Source organism: Chamaea fasciata, unplaced genomic scaffold, assembly GCF_029207755.1.
Source record: "Chamaea fasciata isolate MVZ Bird 193981 ecotype frontalis unplaced genomic scaffold, bChaFas1.0.hap1 SCAF_9, whole genome shotgun sequence".
NCBI classification, from domain to species: domain Eukaryota; kingdom Metazoa; phylum Chordata; class Aves; order Passeriformes; family Sylviidae; genus Chamaea; species Chamaea fasciata.
The window spans coordinates 20,300,624-20,322,004 of record NW_027094094.1 but is presented as its reverse complement, the minus strand read 5'-3'; the positions used below and the strand labels follow the sequence as shown (position 1 = coordinate 20,322,004).

General features: G+C 41.7%; 1 protein-coding gene across 2 annotated transcripts; it reads left to right on the top strand.

Annotated features, from left to right (window-relative positions):
- Positions 1-3,818: 3,818 nt before the first annotated feature.
- Positions 3,819-19,473, top strand: MYOZ1 (myozenin 1). 2 transcript variants are annotated; one of them, XM_066190627.1, is made up of 6 exons: positions 3,819-3,983; positions 6,057-6,158; positions 7,071-7,252; positions 15,685-15,919; positions 18,006-18,165; positions 18,917-19,473. In XM_066190627.1, exons 2-6 carry the CDS (start codon positions 6,083-6,085, stop codon positions 19,146-19,148), a joined length of 885 nt encoding a protein of 294 aa, XP_066046724.1. In that variant the 5' UTR covers positions 3,819-3,983; positions 6,057-6,082; the 3' UTR covers positions 19,149-19,473. The 2 variants fall into 2 exon arrangements, with proteins under 2 accessions (XP_066046724.1, XP_066046726.1); XM_066190629.1 differs by lacking the exon at positions 6,057-6,158 and having other exon boundaries at positions 3,820-3,983.
- Positions 19,474-21,381: the final 1,908 nt, after the last annotated feature.

The window sequence follows — 21,381 nt, the reverse complement described above, 5'->3', positions numbered from 1 at the left end:
TGCTGTTTTCCTGACTTCTACATGATCAAAATGTGCTCTGGAGACAGCTCTACTGCTGATGCTTCTCTGAAATACTGCTTGTGTCCATCTAGCAGTGTAATAAAGCAGATTTCATATGATACTCTTGAAATGAGTTTGTAGGCATTGACAACTTGAAGTTAGACCATTTGAAATTAGGTGTACAAGAATGCAGTGCGAAAATAAATTAATTTTGAAGATACATGTCAGGGAAAGCAAAGTTTTGTTTAGGTTGTTCCTCAGGCCACTTAAACAAAGGGTATATTTGGAAAGAGGGAGGTGGTCACAGTGAGAGACAGACAGTTTCTTGTATGATTATAAACTCTCTGAAGTGGTGGAAAGTCCTACAGGCAGCACACGTACTACCCCACTGGCAATAATGGAAATTCCATGCACTTAAGCAAAGATTGAATTTAGCCACCAAACCTCACCACAGTCCAGGTAAACCCCTCCACCCTAAACAAAACAAAACCACCTTGAGCACAGCTTGTAGTTATTTAAAACTCTTAGCATTGACTGCTATGAGTGGGTAAGATAACAGACATCTTCCTCTGAGTTCATTGCATTATTTATGGCAGGGATAGAAGATTGGTACAATATTGTCAGTGCAAAAAAAACCATTGACCTGCCGAACCTGGCACCATGGCAGGATATAAGTGAAGTCTCTGCTAGACCCACAGTTGACATTTACAGACTTGTGAACTAGACATTCCTGTGTCTCAGGAGAAACCATGTCTAGAAAGGAGAAAGGAGCAGTATTTAGTTCTCAGTGTGGTAAGTGAAAATAAAGACATTTAATTTTATTTGAAGGTAGAGTAGGAGGTAAGAATCTCGGTTTAAGGTGTGTCTTGGTGCTTAAGTGTCAGACACAAGAGTGATTTATACAGATCGCCCTGTAAATGCTGGTGCCATACTAACTGGTTCAAGGCTCAGGCTCTGTTCAGTTCCTTGCAGACGCACTCTTAGGTCCCTTGTCTCACCTGGTATATGTACACTTCTCACATGAGACCTTGACTAGGCAAACAAATGCTTTGTTCCCATCAGACCACAGTTCCCATCACTTCTTATATCTGGACTTCAGCATCCTTGGCCTTGATCCTAACCCTGCTTGCCTCTGGCCCTTTGGGCTGGGGATCCACAGCAGACTCTTGTCTCCTGGTGTTAGCTCACCCTGAGTTGTCAGTACCTTGTTCCTGGTCCTCATTGCAGGGTATGCCTGCTCAAAGTCTGATTGAGATCCTCACACACCGTGCTAGACATGCCTTCTCATCATCTTGCTATTGCTTTTCCCTAGTCTCTCCTGAGTTTTATAAGAGGGATCTCATGTGTTTCCTGCTCACTTCCAATTACCATAGGGCGCTCTGCTCCCTTCTAGCATGCTCAGCTTCTCTACTCTGCAGCTGACTGGGGTGGGAGGAAGCAGAGGTGCACCAGGTCATGTGACAGGGAAGAGCAACCACATACTTCTCTGCTACATCATCTTTTGGAGCTACACCATGCCTCAAAATCCATCAGGTTCCCATATGATATCCAGCTGGCACAAACTGTTCCCCTAAGGTGTAATTTGTACTCAGGAAGGCACAGGAGATGACTGGAGAAATAAAATAACACCTATAAAGTGGTCTGAAAACAGCTGCTTGGAAGCAAGTAGAGAGGAGGTAAAGTTTAGCATGAGCCTAGTTACTGCAAACAGGTGCCATATAATGGCAGGTGCATTTCTCAGCTTCTCACCTGATGATAGAAATCACATTAATTTCTCAGATGATTATCAAAATGGAGCTAGAGACTTCTTAAATTTAGATTTAACTCTACCTCATGCCTTTGGGAGAGGAAAAGGGCTCTAAATTTAAGCAATAAAACAGCACATTGTGTTTGTTCTCTCTCTGCTTCCTCCATATGCCACCACCTTGTGGCAGGCAGTGTCTCCCTTGATGAATGATGAATGAATGTTTAGAGCACAGGGAATTTGAATAGGAGAGCAGCATCTCAAGGAGCGCAACTGGACATCACAGCAGACACAGGGCATTCTGGCCAAATGTCAAGCACGGTGCTAAACCAATCCAGAAGAACTAATGTGTGAGAAAAATACTCCTCCTTATACAATCTGCAGTGAGCAGGGCTTGGCAACACCAGGAGACCTGCTGCTCTGTGGCCACCTGCACTTGTGCAGAGTGGGTGTGATGTGTGGACAGTTGGTCAGCAGTGATAGTAGTATTTGACACCCTCCAGCTTTGTGTAGATGTAAATGCCTTCACCAGGCATGAAGCTCTGTGATGGTGCCCAGAGCAGGCAGTGGGTGTTTACAGTTTAATTGTGCTTATTTTACACTGGAACTGCTCCAGGGATTTGCTCCTGAATCACCAGCATGGGAGTGTGAGGGCAGGATCGGGGCTGGACATCACTCTGGTGTATCATCCCAGCTCAGTGAAGGATGCAGTGCTCTTGTTGGTAGTGGAAATCATGCATCATGCTCTTACAGCAGATATAAATGAGGGAGAATCAGAGCTGGGAAACAGGCACAATGCAAGGTATACATTGTGGTTATCTGGATGCAAGCAAGAGGAAAACGGGAAACTTTCAGCCAGAAGAATGCCATATGTCCCCTAACTCCAAGCAGGATATAAGGACTGTTTATTGCCTATAGGAATGTTACAGCAGTCTTTTACAGGACCTTCCTAACAGTACTGGGGATTAACACTTAGTGGTTTCAACCCAGTTATCACACTGCAAAGTTTTATATGCATTTGGTGGAGGAAAAACAACAGCAAAGTCAAGGGAAAAAGGAAAGTGGCTGACTCCTGATGTTCCTTTATATCAACTTTGCTTGCAATTCTCTGTGCAGATGATTCTACTATAATCACTGCTGTGGTTTGGTTTTTTTTCTCCTCACTAGGCTCTAGGATTATTCAATGGACAACTTGATTTTGATCCAATAGGAATTCAATCTTCCAATGTGAAATAGAAAGGCAATGTTTTCTGGAGGATTTTTGCCTTATTCAGAAACTGAAAGGTATGCGCATCTTTGAGTATTCCAGTAAAACAAGATACGTTTCCTTCATCCTAAAACCAGAACCCAATTGGATAGGCAGGAAAAAGAGGGAGAGTCACCTCATTATGAACAGGAGTTAAGGGGAGTTATCTGTATATACAAAGCTGCACCAAATGCAGGCTATCAACCCTATTTCTGTCATTAATCAGGAAATTAATTTCCTTGCTCTTTGATTCGGTTGGGTTTCCCATACATATTAAATAGCTACTTCTCAGAATTCTGTAAACAGCTTTCTAGACTTTGTGGTTTTTCCTAATACTTCTTGTTTCATGCATACCATTATTTTGCTTCTTTATTTTCTGAGGCATTTTAGGAAATATATATGACAGCCTAGAGGACACTGGGATGAATGATCAAGAAGGGGCAGAAGAAAGGTGTAAAACAGAGCAAGACCCAAGATAGCTTTTGTGGCGTTACTGACAAACAGGATATTGAGAAGCTTTTATGAATTGCATCAAAAAACAATAGGAGGAGGAAGAGGAGCTGCAGGTTTAATTGAACAGAGAGGAGGAAGAAGTGGGCCGCCTATGGAGTGCCTGGTTTTCCTGGACATTGAGATGGTGACTGCAGGAGACCTCCTGCAGGAGCTGGAGATGCAACCTTTTCTTTTCCCCTCTCCTCAGGGATGGCAGCAGTGCTATCTGAGACTCTGCCCTCTGGGCCTTTGGCTATTAATAACCACAGGATGCCTGTGCGAGCAGCCTTCAGGAGTCAAATTCATAGCACTTTGCATCAGCACTTTGTGCTGGGCAGAGCTTCCCTGCACCCAGGCACCCTGGGAGAGTGGGGCTGCTGGACAAGCCTCCTCAAGCAGCACCCAGAGAGAGCACCCAGAGACAGGCTGGGAGGAAGCAGCCACTGCTGAGCTCTGGGGCAGGTGCGTGAGCTGGTCTGAGCCTGGCACTGCAAGCCTGAGGTGAGTTGACTGGGCAGCAAAACAGTGCAGGTGCTGGAGAAGTAAAGACTGGTTTGGCTTGCAGCACCAATGACTGCTGCAAAGATAAAAACACAGAAACACAGAGGAACTGAACCAGGGGACAGAGCTGAGGGAGTAAAGCTCTGGTTTTTGCAGAGATAGCAAGGATGGGGTCTGAGGCTCCAGCAGCTCCTGGGAGGGCTGAGAGAGCAGTAGTACCATGTAACTCTGGACCCTGTCCATAGTGAGAGACTGCTGTCCCTTTCCTTATGCTAGACCAATTGCATGCAATGGGTTTTTCAATCTTCAATCCTGGTGGATTAGTAAAGAAGGACAGCAGAATGGGATGGGCTCGTCCTCACTACTGCTTGGGAATTAGTGTGATGATCTCAGCTCCTCACCATGGCTGTGTCTTTCTGCCTTGCCCCAGGGAATCCATGTTTGTGACACACACATGATTTCTCTCTGTTTTTGCAGTTTTAGGAGCCATCAGATAGGCCATAACCTCTCACCTCTGCTGTCTCCTGGCAGCATTGCCCCTTTCCTGTCAAGCAGGGCCTGCTTCTTTTATACAGCCAAGCAGATGTCTGGCTGCTTAAAGAGAATGTGCAGCGCGTGCGTCACGGCTGCACCTGCTCACACTTGCTTTGGGAATACCCCAGGATGGGCTCGTTTGTGATGTGAACTACACAGGCAGCATCTCAGTAAATGGAAAAGCTTTCAAATCTGAAAGAAAAACTAATCCAAGGGAGTATCTGCCAATGTGATTGGCACAGTTTTGTTGTGGCTGGGCTTCTTTTAACAGTTATCACCACTCCATCACATAAAAATCACGTTGCAAAAGAAGTAATGATGAAATGATACTTCAGAATACACAGGAGATAAAAATGTCTTGATCAGAAGGGCACAAATTCCTAGTTACAGCTGTTTGCTTGCTAGTTTTAAAATATAACTCACAGTTCAAGTAAAATAGAAAGAATCACAAGGGCAGAGGTGGTTAGTTATTGCTGCTGCTGAAGCCAAAGGGTCTTTGCCCATTTTTGTTTGTGTTGTATTGCAGTGTATTAGGTGGGGATCTGTCCCTTATATGCTGCTGTTTGGGCATGGACAGTGCTGAAGTGAAGGCAAGACATTTGCTCTACTTACATTATGTGTAATAACCCCTAAGAAGGACACTCAGAAGCTGCCTGAATTGGAATTGCTGAGATTACTCCTGATTTTCCCTGGCTTTGCAGTTCAGATCTCTCATCCTATCTGGGGACAGAGATGGGGAACACTGTAGCAGAAGAAATCTCCCTCTTTTCCTCTTTCCCCCTTCAAAATGGTAGGGGATAAGATCAATACATAAGATACAGATGCAAGTGACTTCAAACAAATTGGGTGAGCAACTTTAACAGGTTTTCCTGTGCCTTTCTCCTCCAGCTTTTCTGTAACAAAACAGTAGCAGTCATAAAAGACAGAACTACTTGGAATTTTGTTTCTTTCTTTTTTCCCTTCCAAACTTACAGTCTGGTGACTTTCTGAATACCTACCTATTCTAATTCTAAAAGGACCATCTAAATATCCAAACCAAAACCACACATGATGCAAAGTGCTCCAAATAACTCATGGACAGACCTGAAATCTTTATCCAGAAGTATATATTACCATCTAATGACAACTGCATGCTGTTATAACATTGCATCATAGAGTAAATGTTCAAAGTGACAGCCTGTTACTGCAGCACAAGACAATAACAGAGTATCCCTACAGCACATGTGGATTCTGGGAGACTGCCACGTTGCAATTAAATTGCCTCTTTCAGATGACAGTGCTATATGGCACATGGGCAATGCTTCTGCTGGGATCTGCTACTATATTCTGTCAGAGTCTGAGTCTCCAGAGAAGCTCAGAATGGCCTGCTGATGATATCCTGTATGGGATGACCCTCCACTAGCTCCATCATGGGAAAGGGATAGGAAAGAACCTGTGTGTGAAATGAAGGCTGTGTATCTTTTACCTGTAGATGGCAACTAAAAGAGAGGCAAGAAATACATTTCCAGTGTTTCATTCTCCATTTCCTTGTGTGTTTAGAGCAAAGCAGAGAACTCTTTGTGGGAATGCCCCTTGCAGGGACTCCTGCTCCTGTTAAAAGGAAAAAGTCCACTAAACTCATTGGGAAGCTGACACATGAAGGTAAGATATGCAAAACTGCACATGTAAGAATTGTTTGAATTTCAACCTGAATTTCAGCCTTTAAAATTTCACACCTTGTCTGACTGAACTCCCAAAGCAAGACATGCAGTGAACATCCCAGGAGGCAGAGCCACAAATTTTATTGAAGCCCAGCCTTCAACCATGCCACATTTTCTATCTTACAGCTGAAAAGTGTTGCATACACTCAGGTCAAAAGTCGCCCTAGATTACACTCTGTAAACTTGCATTCTCCTGCAGCATTCATTTGGATGCACACCAGTGAAAATTGACAGAAAACATGATCTTTTACAGGTGTCAATATTGCAGTGCCTAAATATATTCTACATTATTCTCTCTCTTATAACCTTTGTCTCACACTTATTTTCTCCTCCCTGTGAGAGAGTTTCTTTGATTCCAGCAGTTGTTTGCTGAAAATGACAAAGTCTCTTAGAGAAGTTAATAGAGCAGGAAGAATATAACCTGGAACATTTTTCTTTCTACAGAACATGTGTATATTGGGTAGGGTAACTTTTAAATAACTGTGATGTCCTTATCTTTACTTTTGACAGCATGGGGAAAGTTTTAGAGGTTTGAAAAAGTAGTCATTTTAGGCAGTACCAAGAAATCCTGCTGCACTGACTGAGATGCTTCAGATGTGGGAGACACCCATCTAGCTCCACCCCTATGGAACTTCTCTCTGCAGATTTGCCTTGATTGCAATCCAGAGTAAATCCCAAACATCTGTATCCAAAGTGTCATCAACGTAAAAATTTGGTGCATAGATAGTTTCCTAAAATCTTAATTTAGAAGATAATTTGGGTGTTTTGAAGTCACTGCTGATGCTAGGAAGCAATAAACCAAAGACATGGACCAGAGTACTTCCTAAAATGTCCCACTGGATATGTTTTGTAGCTATGCCACAAGAGGTGTCCAAGCTGAACTTGGGGAAGAAGATCAGCATCCCCAGAGATGTGATGCTAGAAGAGCTTTCTCTCCTCACTAACAAAGGATCCAAAATGTTCAAATTACGTCAACTGAGAGTGGAGAAGTTCATTTATGAGAATAACCCTGATGCCTTCACTGACAATTCTGTGGTAAGTTGAAGATTAAGACTAAAATGTCACTCCATACACTCAGGGAAAACAGGAATGGAGTGTGCCCAAGCCCTCTTCCGTTTTAATATGTGTGGGCAGTGGGTAGGGAGAGTCTACTAGCAAAGAAGTGAAGGAAGAAAACAAAATTACATAAATACAGAAGTTTTATTTCCTTTTGGCAGCAGCATTAGTTTCCTCTGGCAAATATTTGGTATCACACATACAGAAGCATGACAAAATTCAGTACTGAGTGATGAAGGAAGGCTGCATGTTTGGCGGCTGTTCAGACCTCAGGGCAGGGCTAATTGGTTTTGTACCCATTCCATTTCTTCTTTGCATGATGGCAATGATCCATCCAGGTTTGACTTCAGCTCCAGTAGATGCAGTTCTATTTTTAGTCTGGGGATAATTTAATGCTTTCTGCTGGACAGAGTCCTCTGTGAATATCTGCAAGCTCCACAAGTGAAACCTCTAACCTGACCCTGAAATATTTTCAGTTAATTTGCTAGAAGCCCAGTTTGTTTCCTTCTGAGACATTTTCCTTTCCAATATGGTATATAAATACAGATATTCTTTTTCTTTTCCCTTTCTCCTTCATTAGTACTGTTATTTAAACTTCTTTCTATAGCTAGTTGCAGGTGTAAAGTCTTTTGAAGACGCCTAAACTTTTACAAATGAAACTCTATTCACGTGATTATCAGAATTCAGTAAAACAAATAGAAAATGTTTAAGGTTCATATGCATTTTGATGTACCATCTCATCTTCTGATGTTCCTTAAATTTGGTTTGGTGACACTTTATCCCTTTAAGGCATCTATTTTCCAGTCCAAGAAAACTCAAGGAAAACAATAAAAGCTAAGCTGAAGAAAATGTTTTGCCAAACAAAAATACACTATCTTTTAGCACTCTTATGTTTTCAAAAGCACCATTAAGAAAATATCTGTGGTTCAGTTCTAAATCAGAATGTGGAAAGATGCATAACTTTAAAAAAAAGATTAAATTTACAACAGTCAGATTACAGATTAGGGATGACACACCAGAGGTACAGCAAGCATATCTCATGATGTTAAACTTTGGGTAGTTTTTTCATCTCTTTGTGCTTTAAGTAATTCATTTCTTCAGTGAATTATCTCCTAGAAAGAATGTGAGAATGAATGGTGTGTTGAACTCCAGACTCCACAGATTAATATCCTAGAGAAATGCATGCTGTTTTTATAAATACTCAGCAATCTCAAAGCTCCTAAAACATGTGAGGGCCAATCATATGTGAGAATCTGCTGCAGTCAGTAGTGAGAATATAATAATTGAATGGAATAAAAAGGCTAAAGTCCAAAGTCTCAAAAATTTGAGGGTGTTACTAAAGAATGTCCAATGCGAACAATCCAAAAAAATTAAATTGTGACAAACAGACTCAAGACTGGACATGCACAGTCGCTCCATGACTAACATGACAAATGCTGATGACAGTTGCTTCTCTTTTGTTAGCTGCTTTTCCTACTTTGTTTGTTCATCTGTGCCTGACTTTCACTCCACACCCTTCCTGTACTGAATCTATCTTTTGTAAGAACACGTCTGCTCCCAGGAAATTTTAGCAAGACTGTTAAGATCCTGTGCCATGGAGAAATGGAGTTGCGGGTTAGAAAATACTCTAAAAAGCCCAGGAGTCTCTTTTTGGCTTTGCTGTAGAACCATGTAGAACCATGCTGGTCTCCAAACAGCAGCTGGCATTCTGCTTAAAATCCTCCATGATTGACTTCCAGGTCTTCTCTCCACATCCATGGTACAGATAACAAAACTCTATTGGTCAGTACAGGAAGATTCGGTCTGCCCTACAGCCCTCGCTTGGCGTCAGTTTAGCTAGATCAAAACATAACTGTTCTTGTTTTCTGGCTGCTGCATGTGCTCGCTGGCTGCATCCACTGCCTTTGAGGGAAACTATTCTCGTCACCGCAGGCAGCACGAGTGAACAGCTTTGCTGCAGTCAGATCAGTAAGAAAAGCTGAGCAATCGCAGCAACTGAGTCATTGTCTCAGAGAGCTGGGTGCTCTTGAGCAGGTAAAGGCAACGGATCTGAAGCCTCTTACCTTCCAAACCGTCAGGACAGCGCCTGACCTTAGCACCAAATAACTTTCATCAAAAAGCCCCTTTGATTGCAGTATCTGATGAGCTTTCTTTTCTTTTCCTTTCTTGCTCCTCTATCTGCTCAAAGGCAGATGCAGAAAAGAAAGCTTAAACAAAAGATAACTCTGTGAGGAAGATAGTGGCAGAGTAAGAAGTCTTACTGCTACACCCAATTACTTCCCCCTCCCAATTACCTTCCATGTCCTTTGCTCCCCATTCAAAAGAAGGTCTTGGGTCTTTGAGGCTGTGGGACAGAGAGAGAATTTGAAGCTGGTGGTGTGTTTTCTGCTTTCATATCATAGATTTCTTAACTGTCTTGTCTTAAAATATTCTCAGGACACACTTAAGAAAGCAGGGCAAGGCAGGTCTGGGATGGAGTATGGATTGTTTCTTTCCCACAAAAGAAGTTTACCACCAAGATACTGTAATATAAAAACACACAAACTGAAAGGTTATTAAAAATAAATCCGAACCATATAAGGGATTCCAGAATAGCCTGTGCTGTAGCCATAAACCTTCCACACAAGGGAGAAGATCTCAGCAGTCATGTGTCACTGACCCACCCTTCTGCTTCTCTCCTCCTCCTTTTCCTCCAGCCAAAAATCCACACTGGACAGTCAGATCACTCTCCTTACTTGTACAAGAGGAGAGATACATATTGTGTCTACATGAATGTCAGACAGGTCCATGCAAAAGTGAAAACCTGTCTCTCTGTCACTGCTACAGCTCTACCCATCCAGTTAAAGGCAAACAGTAGCTAAACCCCCAGGGTTTAGGACTGACCATTCCCAACATGAGTAAAATGAATTGCACCACCTACTGTGGAGTTGTTTTCAATACTGTGACTCTTTTTGCTTGGACATACATGGTACAAGGGGAAGGTTTTAGGGAGGGATGAGTTCAACACCAATATCCTGCCAAACAGGGAGAACCTGGGCAACATCCTCCTTGTTTGGTGCTGTGCTGGAAAAGCTGGTTTCTTCTGAACCCTGTCTAGCAAACCAGATGTAGGATTTCTTCTCCTCACCCCAGGCTGTGTGTTACCCACAGGAACTGTGATTCTCTCCATGTCTCAGAGGATATTTTTACTTCATTGTGGAGCTGCAAGATATAATTTATTACTGACTAAAGACCATGATGAAATCCTATCTTGTTATGTGCTCGATTACTGTATCATCTGGCCAACTAGAGAATGAGGGAAATCAATACATTTATTTTTTAGTGGTGAAACTGAACCATGGGGTAGATCAATGAGTCACACAAAATCCCAGCCAGGGTCTCAGTCTTGTCTTTGGATGTCCTAAATCCCACTTCACTGTTCAGCAGTTAAAAGACCAGCAGTTCGCAGACCTTTCCTTCACAGTGCTAAATTTGTTTGGCCTCAAACACATTAAGATCATGTGAAACAATATTTCTTAGCCCTCCAGCCTCACTCATTATTTATTAGCCCTCCTCCTAACTCCTTTTGAGATTCCACCTCTGCTTTTGAACCTCAGGGTAAGACCTTGCTGTCATCAAGAGGAAACTTTCTAACACCTTGCTGCCAGGCATTAAGGGGGAACTGAAAACAAAGCCAGAGTTACGTGTCTTGGATGTTGCCATTACTCTCTCTTTCTTTCAGTAAGAATCTTTAAATATCCTTCTGCTAGTCAAAACCTATGGCTTGATTTGGGTTACATGGAGGAGACCTTCCTTTTGCCCCCCTTCTTTTTATGGTTTATTATCACATCTTAAATTAAAACAATTAGGAAAGTGAAATAACCAATATCTAAATAGACAATTATGAGCAGTAGTACCTCAAAATCCACACCGACCCACAACCAAAATCCCCACCTTGGTGCTTTCTTACACTCATCCACAAATTAAAATAAATGCAGCTTCCAATCATGGCAAAGCTGGCATGAAAACAAACTGAAATGTGTTGGCAATTTCCACTGGACTTCAGATCTCTTTTAAGCTGATGCCAACTGTGAAACAAAATCTAAGAAATCAAAAGAATTGGATTACTGCTCTTCTGGATAATGGCAGCAGTTACTCAGTTCTCTTTTTGATACTGGACAAGAACTCAGCAGGCAGAAGTAGCAGGGAGAAAATGGAAGTGATCATGTTACAAACCAAAAGTGATGCTTCACAGCAGACAGCAGTACACAACCAACCTGCCTCAGAAATCGTACATGACAGATAGCCGGGCATGATATAGTGTCTGAAGGAAAACAACTATGGTGAAACAAAGATGTTATCATGCAGCTGCTTGGTTTATTACAGGAGCATGCACTGATGGCTCTGTATGCCCCTTAATGTACTTAGATGAATGTCAATCAAGATCAGTGGAGGTAAGGTTAAAGGGGAAATGTTAGGAAAACATTTTTTTCTAGGAGTTCTGTTCTGCATGGAATGTTAAACCTCTTGAACAAACATTACAGGATAATTGCAGGCTAAAATACAAGTCTCAGGTTATGATCTAAGTGGAGCAAGCCAGGTGAGATTGTAACTTCTCTAGCAAAATGAACCTTGCTGCACTGGAGCTGGATTGGTGCAGAAGACCTAGAGGTCCCACTATACCCAAAGCTGTGTAAGAGCGAACGTGGAGTCCAATGCATTTTTATTCAAGAAATGACTGGTGTGGAAAAAAGCAGAGAAACAGAAAAAAGGAGCCTTTTATTTTCCACAGCAATTTGTTGGAGCACTGTCAGAAAACTCTGGACCAAAATTCTGAAACACAATTTCTTTCATCCATGAAGAAAATGTGGCAAAGATGATATGAAATATACAAATAAGATATATCTAATTTTGGGTAGCATTAGATAAAAATTCCTGTTATTTAGATGGATAAAATCAGGCACAGAGGCAAAAAATATCTCCCTAAGATTAAACAGCAAGTCAGAAATGGACCTGGAAATAGAAAGCAGGAGGTCAACCTGCTGTGCCTCTTGGGGTAGCAAGTTAAAAAAAAAGAGTGTAAGATGCTTCAACGGCTTCCTTTTTTCATCCTTTTTAAAAAAGTGAGTCATAGATTTAAGGCTATGCAATTGCAAATGAAGGACTGAGGCCCACGCTTTGATAAAAACAGCAGGCAGTCTATGAGACTCCCCAAGTGTCTGAATTTTGGATCTCCCATCCCACCATTAAGGAGCATTTGAGTGGCTGCCAAGGAGACGACCCAGTCCAGTAACTTCAGAAGTGTTAGTAACTACATAGGCATCAAACATTTGGGGAGCTCTTTATCAGTGAGGTGGAAATAGAAACACATTTGGTGGCCTCAATCATTTTCTTCAGGGCACAGCAAGGAGCTGAAGGGGAGCACACAGTGTCTCTCCTGGGGACTGCCTGCAGTGACGTCAGGGCCTTGAGATACATACAGGTCTCAGCTCCATTAGTTGGATCATCTTTCATTATCTAGTTTTTATTAGGCACATGCTCTAGAGAATTCAGAATTTGTCCATCTAAGCACTCAGCCTGCAGATGCAGGCACTTGCTAGCACTAAGGACTTCAAAGACACATGCCCAATTTGTTAAGCCAACCCAGGGGACCCATGACGTGAACATATAACAAATGTTCTCTTATTGGAGTGGATTTAGGGATGCCCAGGGACTGATAATACTCACTACCTCCAACAGACAGGAGGAGCTGCATGATCTGTCCCCAGACCCAACAGGAGAAGGCTGTCAACCGCCTCAAGTGACATTCCTGGACTTCTCTCCTGGAACTCCCACCAACGTGGTCAATCAATACTAACTGAGAGGCTGGTTTTATGATGTGAATACACATACATGTAAAAGTTCCACATGCCGTTAGCAGCCACCCAAGACATTTATTCTCCTCAGGTGTGAGCTCCAAACCTCTAAACTCCACTCTAAAACTCTGACCAGAGGTGGCCTCTAAGTACTGCAAACAAAGCTGTACCTACGAGTTTTGACTATGTTGAGACTCCTGCTAGAGGCTGTCATTCCTGTGTTCCAGTGCCCCGGAAAATCTTTCAAAAATATTAATTTCCCTTTGCCTCATGCTAATTTGAGCTAAGACAAACAATTGTGGTGGCCAAACTTAAAGAAAATGATATTTTTGTTCTAGCAGGTGAGTAGACTGGGGTGTTGCATGGAAAATGTGTCTTTCCTGTCTGAATGGAGCTGCCTACCTTTTAGCAGATCAGATGTTTTCTCAGCAGGCCCATGAAGAGTCATGAACTAGCTTAAGGCAAATCAAACTAATTTAATTTGCAGCTAAATAAGATTTAGGAGTGGCTTTCCTGATACGGACCTTCTGTTACAGAGAAACTTCATTCCTACTTAGTGATAATACTGTAATTTAAAGTAACACCAGATGACAATGATGCCCCTCCCTAGTCACATCAAATACTGCTGTGAGCAGAAACAAACCAGCCCATTTTACTGCAGGTCATGTTATGCTGATGCTTTGTGACTTTTTTTTCTGTTGCAGGAGAGGCAAGTAAGTAACCACAGGAAAGGAGAAATAAGCATTTCATTCTCAGAAAGGGCACACAGTATGGGTGAAACTAGAAGGAAAACATGCAAATTCTGTTTTGAAAGTAGTGAGCAAATCAGTAGAAGCATTACCCTTGCATAAATATTAACAGTTTGAAAATAACCTCATTCTGACCCCTAACCCTCAAAATACCCTTGTTCAGTTTGCCTTTTTACAGCTACGTAGCTGCCATGCATAATTGAGCAGATTGCCCTGTTAGCTCCTGTGTACAGCTTCATGCTCACAATCCTCTCTCCTCACAGCGCTTCCTGACATTCACAGGAACATTACCTCCTCTGTTCCTAAAAAGGGAATTCCCTGCAGCTAGGAGAAGGACAGACAGTCCCTAAAGGCCCCGGGGGCACCAGCTCTGCCACTTCAGCCTGCAGCTGGCTGCCTGCCTGGGTTGCAGCCTGGTGACCTGCTGTGAAACCCTGGACACTGTTGTGGGAGACACAGGGAGCAGAGGGTTAGCTAATTCTGCCTTGAGCCTTGTGGGGTTTTCACTTCTCGACTATTTTTAGCTGACTGAACAGCTGGCCTTGGAAGCCTGTTTACAGCCTGGAAAGCTTCTTTTTGCTAAACTGTGCTAGGTGTAAGAGCCCTGAGAAAGCCTTAACCCTTTGAGAGCCATCTCAGAGGCTGCCTGAGATTAATGTATAGAGGCAGAATCGCAGCATGAGGGACCACAGATTCATTCAATGTCATTCACGTGTATTTGTTGCATCTTTGTGCACCTAATAGCCAATCCCCTAGTTCAACAGGAAAGCCTATATGTGATATATAACCCAGGTTACTTGTATTATATAGCTCTGAGGGCTGTACTACACAACAGATACCTTTTTAAGTCTGACAGGAGTCAAATTTTGATGTCACTTATGACCAATACGTAAAATATTTTTCTGAACATACTGTATCAGTTTCTATTCCACACAAGCATTCATTAAAGTCTCTGTGTGCAAAGACAGGATATTGTGCCAAAACGTACACCACAAGGTCCATAAATCCTGCATGAATTGTTCACTCCTTTACTACATACTGCAGAGATTGTGTCTTCTAGCCCGGACAAGGGAGAGTGAATGGTCTGCAAAATAAGACCAATTTCATTTTACTGATGGATACAACTTTCTTTCTTTCTTACCCTGTCAGTTAGAATTGGTTTGCTAATTCACATACTGCTATAAACAAAATTCTTCCTTTTTGTTATTTCCCCCCTGTGGTCTCCAGGAAGTATTTTCTGTTTTTCCAGGCTGCTATCTCTTCAGTTTTTCTCAACATGTAAATACTCCTCCCCAAGCAGACCTTCATATATATGAAAAACAGGCAAAAAGGCAGACATCTCCCTGGCTTTTATGTTGTCACAGATACCCTCCTGTTCTGGTGGCCTGTAACACTTAATTCCCACACTGTAATCGAGCTGGGGTTAACTTTGACATGAAAACACTTCCTTTTTCTTGCCCAGCTTGCTTTCCCACAGGTTAGCTAATGTTATCTTTGGACTTTTACCTCCCTTGGCAAAAGCTAAATTTCCTTTCCCCTCCACCTCTATTTCATAGTCATCATTGTTGGGGACAACACCACCCTGATCACATAAAATAATTATGAAGTGTGTGTGCTTCCATTGCCACTTCTGCTGTTCCACAACTGCTGTTATACTGAATGAAGGGAATAACTCACAGGAAGTTCTGCCACTGGCTTTGTAATGGAGACAGAGAAGCGGTCAGATCACAGAGACTCGGGAGTTCACATTCTGGGACCCAAGCCTGCAAACAGGAATAGACCATGTCCTGTACCAGAGATTCAACCATACTCTTTTCTCCTCCTCTAGGATCACTTTCAGAAGTTCATCCCACCAGGAGGGCACTATGGGGAAGACGCTCATGGCCATGCCCATGGGCGGATGGTAGGAGGAATGCCAGCGGGGCAGCATGGCTCCAGTGTGCAGCAGCACCCCGGGGTCCCTCCTAGGCCCGGAAGCAGAGGAGGCACTAGAGACGGTGAAGGGGAGCATGCAGGGAAATCATCCGGAGGTGCTGGAGAAGGGGGCGATGGTACTGACAAAGGCAAGTATCTCTCTGCAAAAACAAGAATCTGAAGCTATCAGACCACATGCCAAGCCTACTCTTAAGGATAGGCAAATTAATCTAACACCTGGATTCTTCCGAAGTTCCAGTGTAAAGTCTGGAAGACTTGAACTGCTTTTAGCTTGATTTTGTTTGTACACTTCTGTGTTGCTCAACCAGAGGCAGGAGGCAGAAATAGGTTCCTTGACTGGCCAACAGAAATTACAGGAAACTCATCTGCTGAGCTCCTAAGGCTGATAGAGCAGTAGGCCAGTACAGCTATGCCATGCCAGTGTGGCTCTCCTTCCTTCCAAAGGTTTCACACTAACCACTGCGGGAGACAGTGGTATTAACTCTTTACATCAGTAGTCTGATCTGAGTATCAGACCTGAATATCTGAGCCCTGATTTCAAATCAAAGCTTCTACCTAAGCAAAGAACACTTTTTGGATAATCTTCAGAAAGGAACAGCAATATTTCTAAAAGTTATGTGGTAACCACCACTGGGCCACTGAGGCAATATCTTTATGAGTAAAAGTAGTTTTATTTCAATTTACTCTTTGCCTGATTTTATTCTCTGTTTAGTTTGGCCAGATATCTCTAGAAGCAAACATGTAGTATAAGAATCAGCAGATGAAATCACAACTTTAACAGTCCTTACAGGCTTTTACAACAAAATTAAATTTGCTTGGGAACAAGGAATAAATGCCTTGAGTAACCAAAGGAATCACTTGTGAAATCCAAGTTTTTTCATTTACAATCTGGAATAATGTGCATTTTATACTGAAATCAGCTTTTATATTTCCTATGAAAAAGCAATCTGTATAGACTCTTATAGCCTTCTTATAGGAGATTTTTCTTCATTGTTATCCTGTGTGCGGGGAGAAGACGGATTAATATCATCCTACAGCTTTCACTGCAGAGACAGATCCCAGCTGCTTTTCCCAGAAAGCAATTTGCTGGGAAACTACTTAGTATAAGTACTTCACAAAGAAACAGGGGAGTAGTTGTTCTTATTTTTTTAATGAAAATGAGATTCTTGTAAATGTCTGCAATTCTCTGAAAGCAGGAAACCCCAGGACTTGGCATGGTTTGAAATAAGCAAGACAAATAAAGGAGGTGTGATAAAGAGGAAAGATTCAGATAATAGTGTTCATTCTTTGCCACTTAGTTCATAAGGATTTGTTTTCTACACAAAATGTAGCACCATGAAAGCACCAGGATGTCTCTCTCCATTAACCTATTACTCTCATCTCTCCTAATCAAGCTAAGCAGATGTCATTGCTCAGGAGTTTTAAGGTTCATGAAGGATGAAAATATTCTAAATGTGCTACATATCAGTACAAAACTTATGCTCTTACTAGCAAGGTGGTATTATACACATCGGGGGGAAGGGAAATGCAAAATGAAATCCCTTGTCTGAACTCATTTGCTTAATGGAGCAGCTAGAAGATAATCTAAAATTTCTAGGAATCAAGTGTCTGACTTTACCACAAAGTGCAACTCTAGTCACTGATAGGATTTTAACTTCCAGTGAGATACCACATGATATTTGCAAACTGCTTTTAGCCATCCTGAGGTGATCGAGACAGACTTGTCTCCAACATCCCAGTTAAGAAGGGGAAAAAGATGAATGTCTGTTCGTGTAATCACAAAGAAAATGCCATGTCATGTCTGTTATGATCTGACAGAAAATAAAGAAAAGTAAATTAAGAAATTATATAGCCTCTTTCCTCATATAAAGCTTCCCCCCTGCTAGTGAAAGAGATGATAAGGTGAGGACTTTCGTTCTTTCTATATGAGCAACCAAAAAGAATGGAAAATTAGCTTTCCAATATATGCTTTAATGCAAATTCCTGGATGAGTAGCTCTTAGACTATGGTACTATCTGCTTTTGTGGGTAAGGACAGAAGTGCTGTATGATCATCTTTTTAAAACAGAAAGCTAAGCATAAAAGTTTGTATTGACATAGGAGTTACAGAATCTGGAAACAAAGCTGGTGCCTCAAATTCAGTAGCAGGATACAGAAGCACAATCCAGTTAAGAGTGCCATCTAACTAGACTGCTTTACCTTCCTGTGTTTACAGATGGAAAGTCAGGAGGCAAAAAAGTTACTATATTTAAAACTTATATTTCCCCTTGGGAACGAGCAATGGGTATCAGCCCTGAGGACAAAAGTCAGTTCTCCACGGACTTACTGTCATACAGCCCCAAGCCTGATTTCCCCCATTACAAGTCTTTTAACCGGTAAGTCTTAGATATTCAATGCACTTTATTTATCAAGAGAAAACACAATAATGCTGACCATAATCCTCCCATCTTGTGCACTGGAAATAAGTTTTAGTTGCAAGTCATTTTGCTTAGCACAGTCTCCAGTAGATGAAATGTTTGGAAGACTACAAAGACAAAATACATTAAGAGCTAGAGATTTGAATTCAGATTATGCACAGAAAACCTATGCAGTTGGATAAGAGGACTATAATCCTATTTGCCTTTCTTTCTCTCCCCATTTGACCAGGAGACGTAGCTTGCCACTGTTTTTTGCTGCATCCCTTTGAAGTTCAAGAGCTCAGGAAAAATACTTATGATCAGCAGCCATATACTCCACAGCACTTCAATTTTTAGTTAACCTCTCTATACAATTTTTCCACCCACCTCCATAGCCTCAGGACATCAGTACCAAGGACAAATCCACGTCTCACTTATTTCTGCAATAATGCCTGCTACATATACAGAATACTAACAGGTGTGAAAGGGGCATGGTTTGATAGAGATTGATGCAACAAGGGTGAAGGAAGTGCACAGCAGCGTATGTGTGTGTTTACATAATTTTTAACACATGGGCAATGGATACAGCTATGTTCTCATGAAGGATTTGTTGGCCAGCCAACTCCAACAGGTGCAAAACTTAGAACCTTGATAAGTTTGACTATTTATTTTATAAATCCTGTTGTTCACCTATGCTCTGTTTTCTAACTCCATGTATTCCCTATGCCAGGACTGCCATGCCTTATGGGGGTTATGAGAAAGCAGCAAAACGGATGACCTTCAAAGTGCCTCAGTTTGATATCTGTCCTTTGCTCCCAGAATCTCTCATGATATATAATCAAAATTTCAGCAAAAGACCCTCCTTCAACAGAACTCCAATACCTTGGATGCCTTCAGGAGACTTCTCAGAGTACCAGACTGCAGCCAATGTGCCAGTGTGTGGTGAAACAGAAGAGCTGTAAATCTCCACTGCCAACACTTTCTCTTTTTTTCTCAGCCCTTTCTATTTGCAAGTTGATAGTGAGGAGCAGAAATGTGCAACTCTTGTTCTGTCAGCTCTTCCTTTCTTTTGTCTCTAGCCAAACAAGTCCCTAGCAGGTTCTAAACTTCTCTTCACTGTATTGTTAATCTAAATCAGACACAGTTTGAGGAAAAGGAGCTTCTTATTCACCAGCACTAAGAGGCCAAGACTAAGGAAGTGTTCTTCTGTTTTGCAATGCTACATGCTGCCTGTCTGATTGATAATCAACCTGTTTTGTCATATATTAACAAAAAATAAAACACCAAGATGAAAAACAGCTTTTGTGTTTTCTCCTTAAAAACGGCTGAAAGAATTTGGGGATTAGCAATAACAAGAGTTTCAATCTCACAATGAGACTATTAGCCTGAGATGAAAGATCAGGGACTGACAGGGATGGTCATAAGATTTATATATACCCAGGTGGCTTGGAAAAATACTGCCAAAGTGATAGGAAAGAATGATGACTTTGAGAGGTAATTAGAACAACATCAGAGATGAAAAAGCAAATCAGCCTGTCAGCAAAATAAACAGCTTAAAGTTATTTCACTGTCACCTAGGATTCCCCAGTTTTCCAGAGAATAAACTAGACGACAGCTTAAGCAGTTTGGGGTTGTTTTTTTTTTTTTTCATTTTTTACAGGGATCATAAAGTCAATAGGTTGTGAAGCAACAGAGGCACACCCAAGTAAGATGGCTTGGCCATAGTTACAGAGCAAGAAAACAAATGCTTTAATAACAACAGAGCTATTTTGACACTTAGCACAGTGCATTACTTATTCAAATACACACCATCAAAGTCTACTCCATTTCTTGCAGCAGTTTCAGCAATGCCACACAAAGAGGAAGAAAGGCAGGCACTGTGGAAAACCACTAAAGAACTGCTTGGAGACTTGTTTGGAATTCTGTTCTGGTGCCTCAACACTTCCTCCTGTAAGCAGGGCTGAACAGCCTATTCATGGGGACAGCTTCCACTGAAGTACTTTTTATTTAGGAGTTTTTCATCCTTGTACAGAAATTCCTGCAGCCATGTATTTGATTTTTATTCTGTTGGGTAGTTATGTGGTTGGTATTATTACATGACTCTACAAGGCTACTGAGAGGGCTACCGTGAGATCTCTTCAAAATTATGCTAAAAATAACAACAAGCTGCAAAAGTAATTAACAAGTAATTTCCTAATCTTTCTGCTGCAATGGCTAAAGAACATTTATTATATATCCTATTAAATTATTAAGAAGTATCCATAACCCAGTTCTGTGACTGAACTTAAAAATATTAAGGTGCTACTTTAATCTAAAGAACATTTCAATAAAAATGAAAAAGCTCTGTTTGAGCTCTGTTTGGAGATAAGGTTGCTGTTTTCCAATATTTTAAATCAATCTAGACATTTAATTGCATTTCAACTAAGGAGGATGGATTTATTTTCCAGTTCAAAAGTACTTTAATACAAGAATCCAGTCCACAATGACAAGGTTAGAAATTCAGAAAGTCAGAGGAAATGACAGAGAAAACAAGGTGGCATTAAGAAAAATATCCTCCCACTAAATAAGCCATTTATTACCTCCCCTTTTCTGACATATATTTTAGCCTACCGCAATATAGAATTACATGATTTTTTTTAAAAAAGTGAAATACATTATGCTTTCATGGTAAATACGTCAGGAATAGCAGAAACAAGATTGTTTGGTCTCCATATGTCACAATCTATTTTCAGTGGCAGGTATTCCAGACCATGGGCCAGTTAGGGAACATCAAGGTGCAGAGAGGACTGGATGCTCTGAGGAGGCGTTGCCACAATCACAGGACAGGTCACGGGTCTGCCCAGGAGGCACGAGTGCAGGCCAGCACCTCTACAGCACCGCTACAAAGGACCCCCGGATTGGGTCTGAGCTGAAAAGAGATTTCTCAGCCATAAGTGGGGTGAAGGTCCCAGATGAGGTTAGTCAGGTCAAGGAAGGGCTGCACACAGGGTGCGCACAGGACATTGACAGCAAAATAGTTGGGAATTCCAGTAGAATCACAGCAACCACTTGAGTTCTACTGTATCATAGAAAAAAAGGCTGAATAAAATAGATCCTTAAACACATAGAGACAGGTAAGGAATACAAGCAGAAATAGCACAGTGCTCTCTGGTGGCCTAGTCTCAAAGCTCCGAGGTACAAGGGAAGCAGCATGAT

Bases quoted from the DNA above. Each gene is read 5' to 3' on its own strand.
- MYOZ1 (XM_066190627.1), top strand. From the start codon at position 6,083: ATGCCCCTTGCAGGGACTCCTGCTCCTGTTAAAAGGAAAAAGTCCACT. The intron at 6,159-7,070 runs GTAAGATATGCA...TATGTTTTGTAG, and splicing joins TGGGAAGCTGACACATGAAG to CTATGCCACAAGAGGTGTCC. The intron at 18,166-18,916 runs GTAAGTCTTAGA...TCCCTATGCCAG, and splicing joins CATTACAAGTCTTTTAACCG to GACTGCCATGCCTTATGGGG.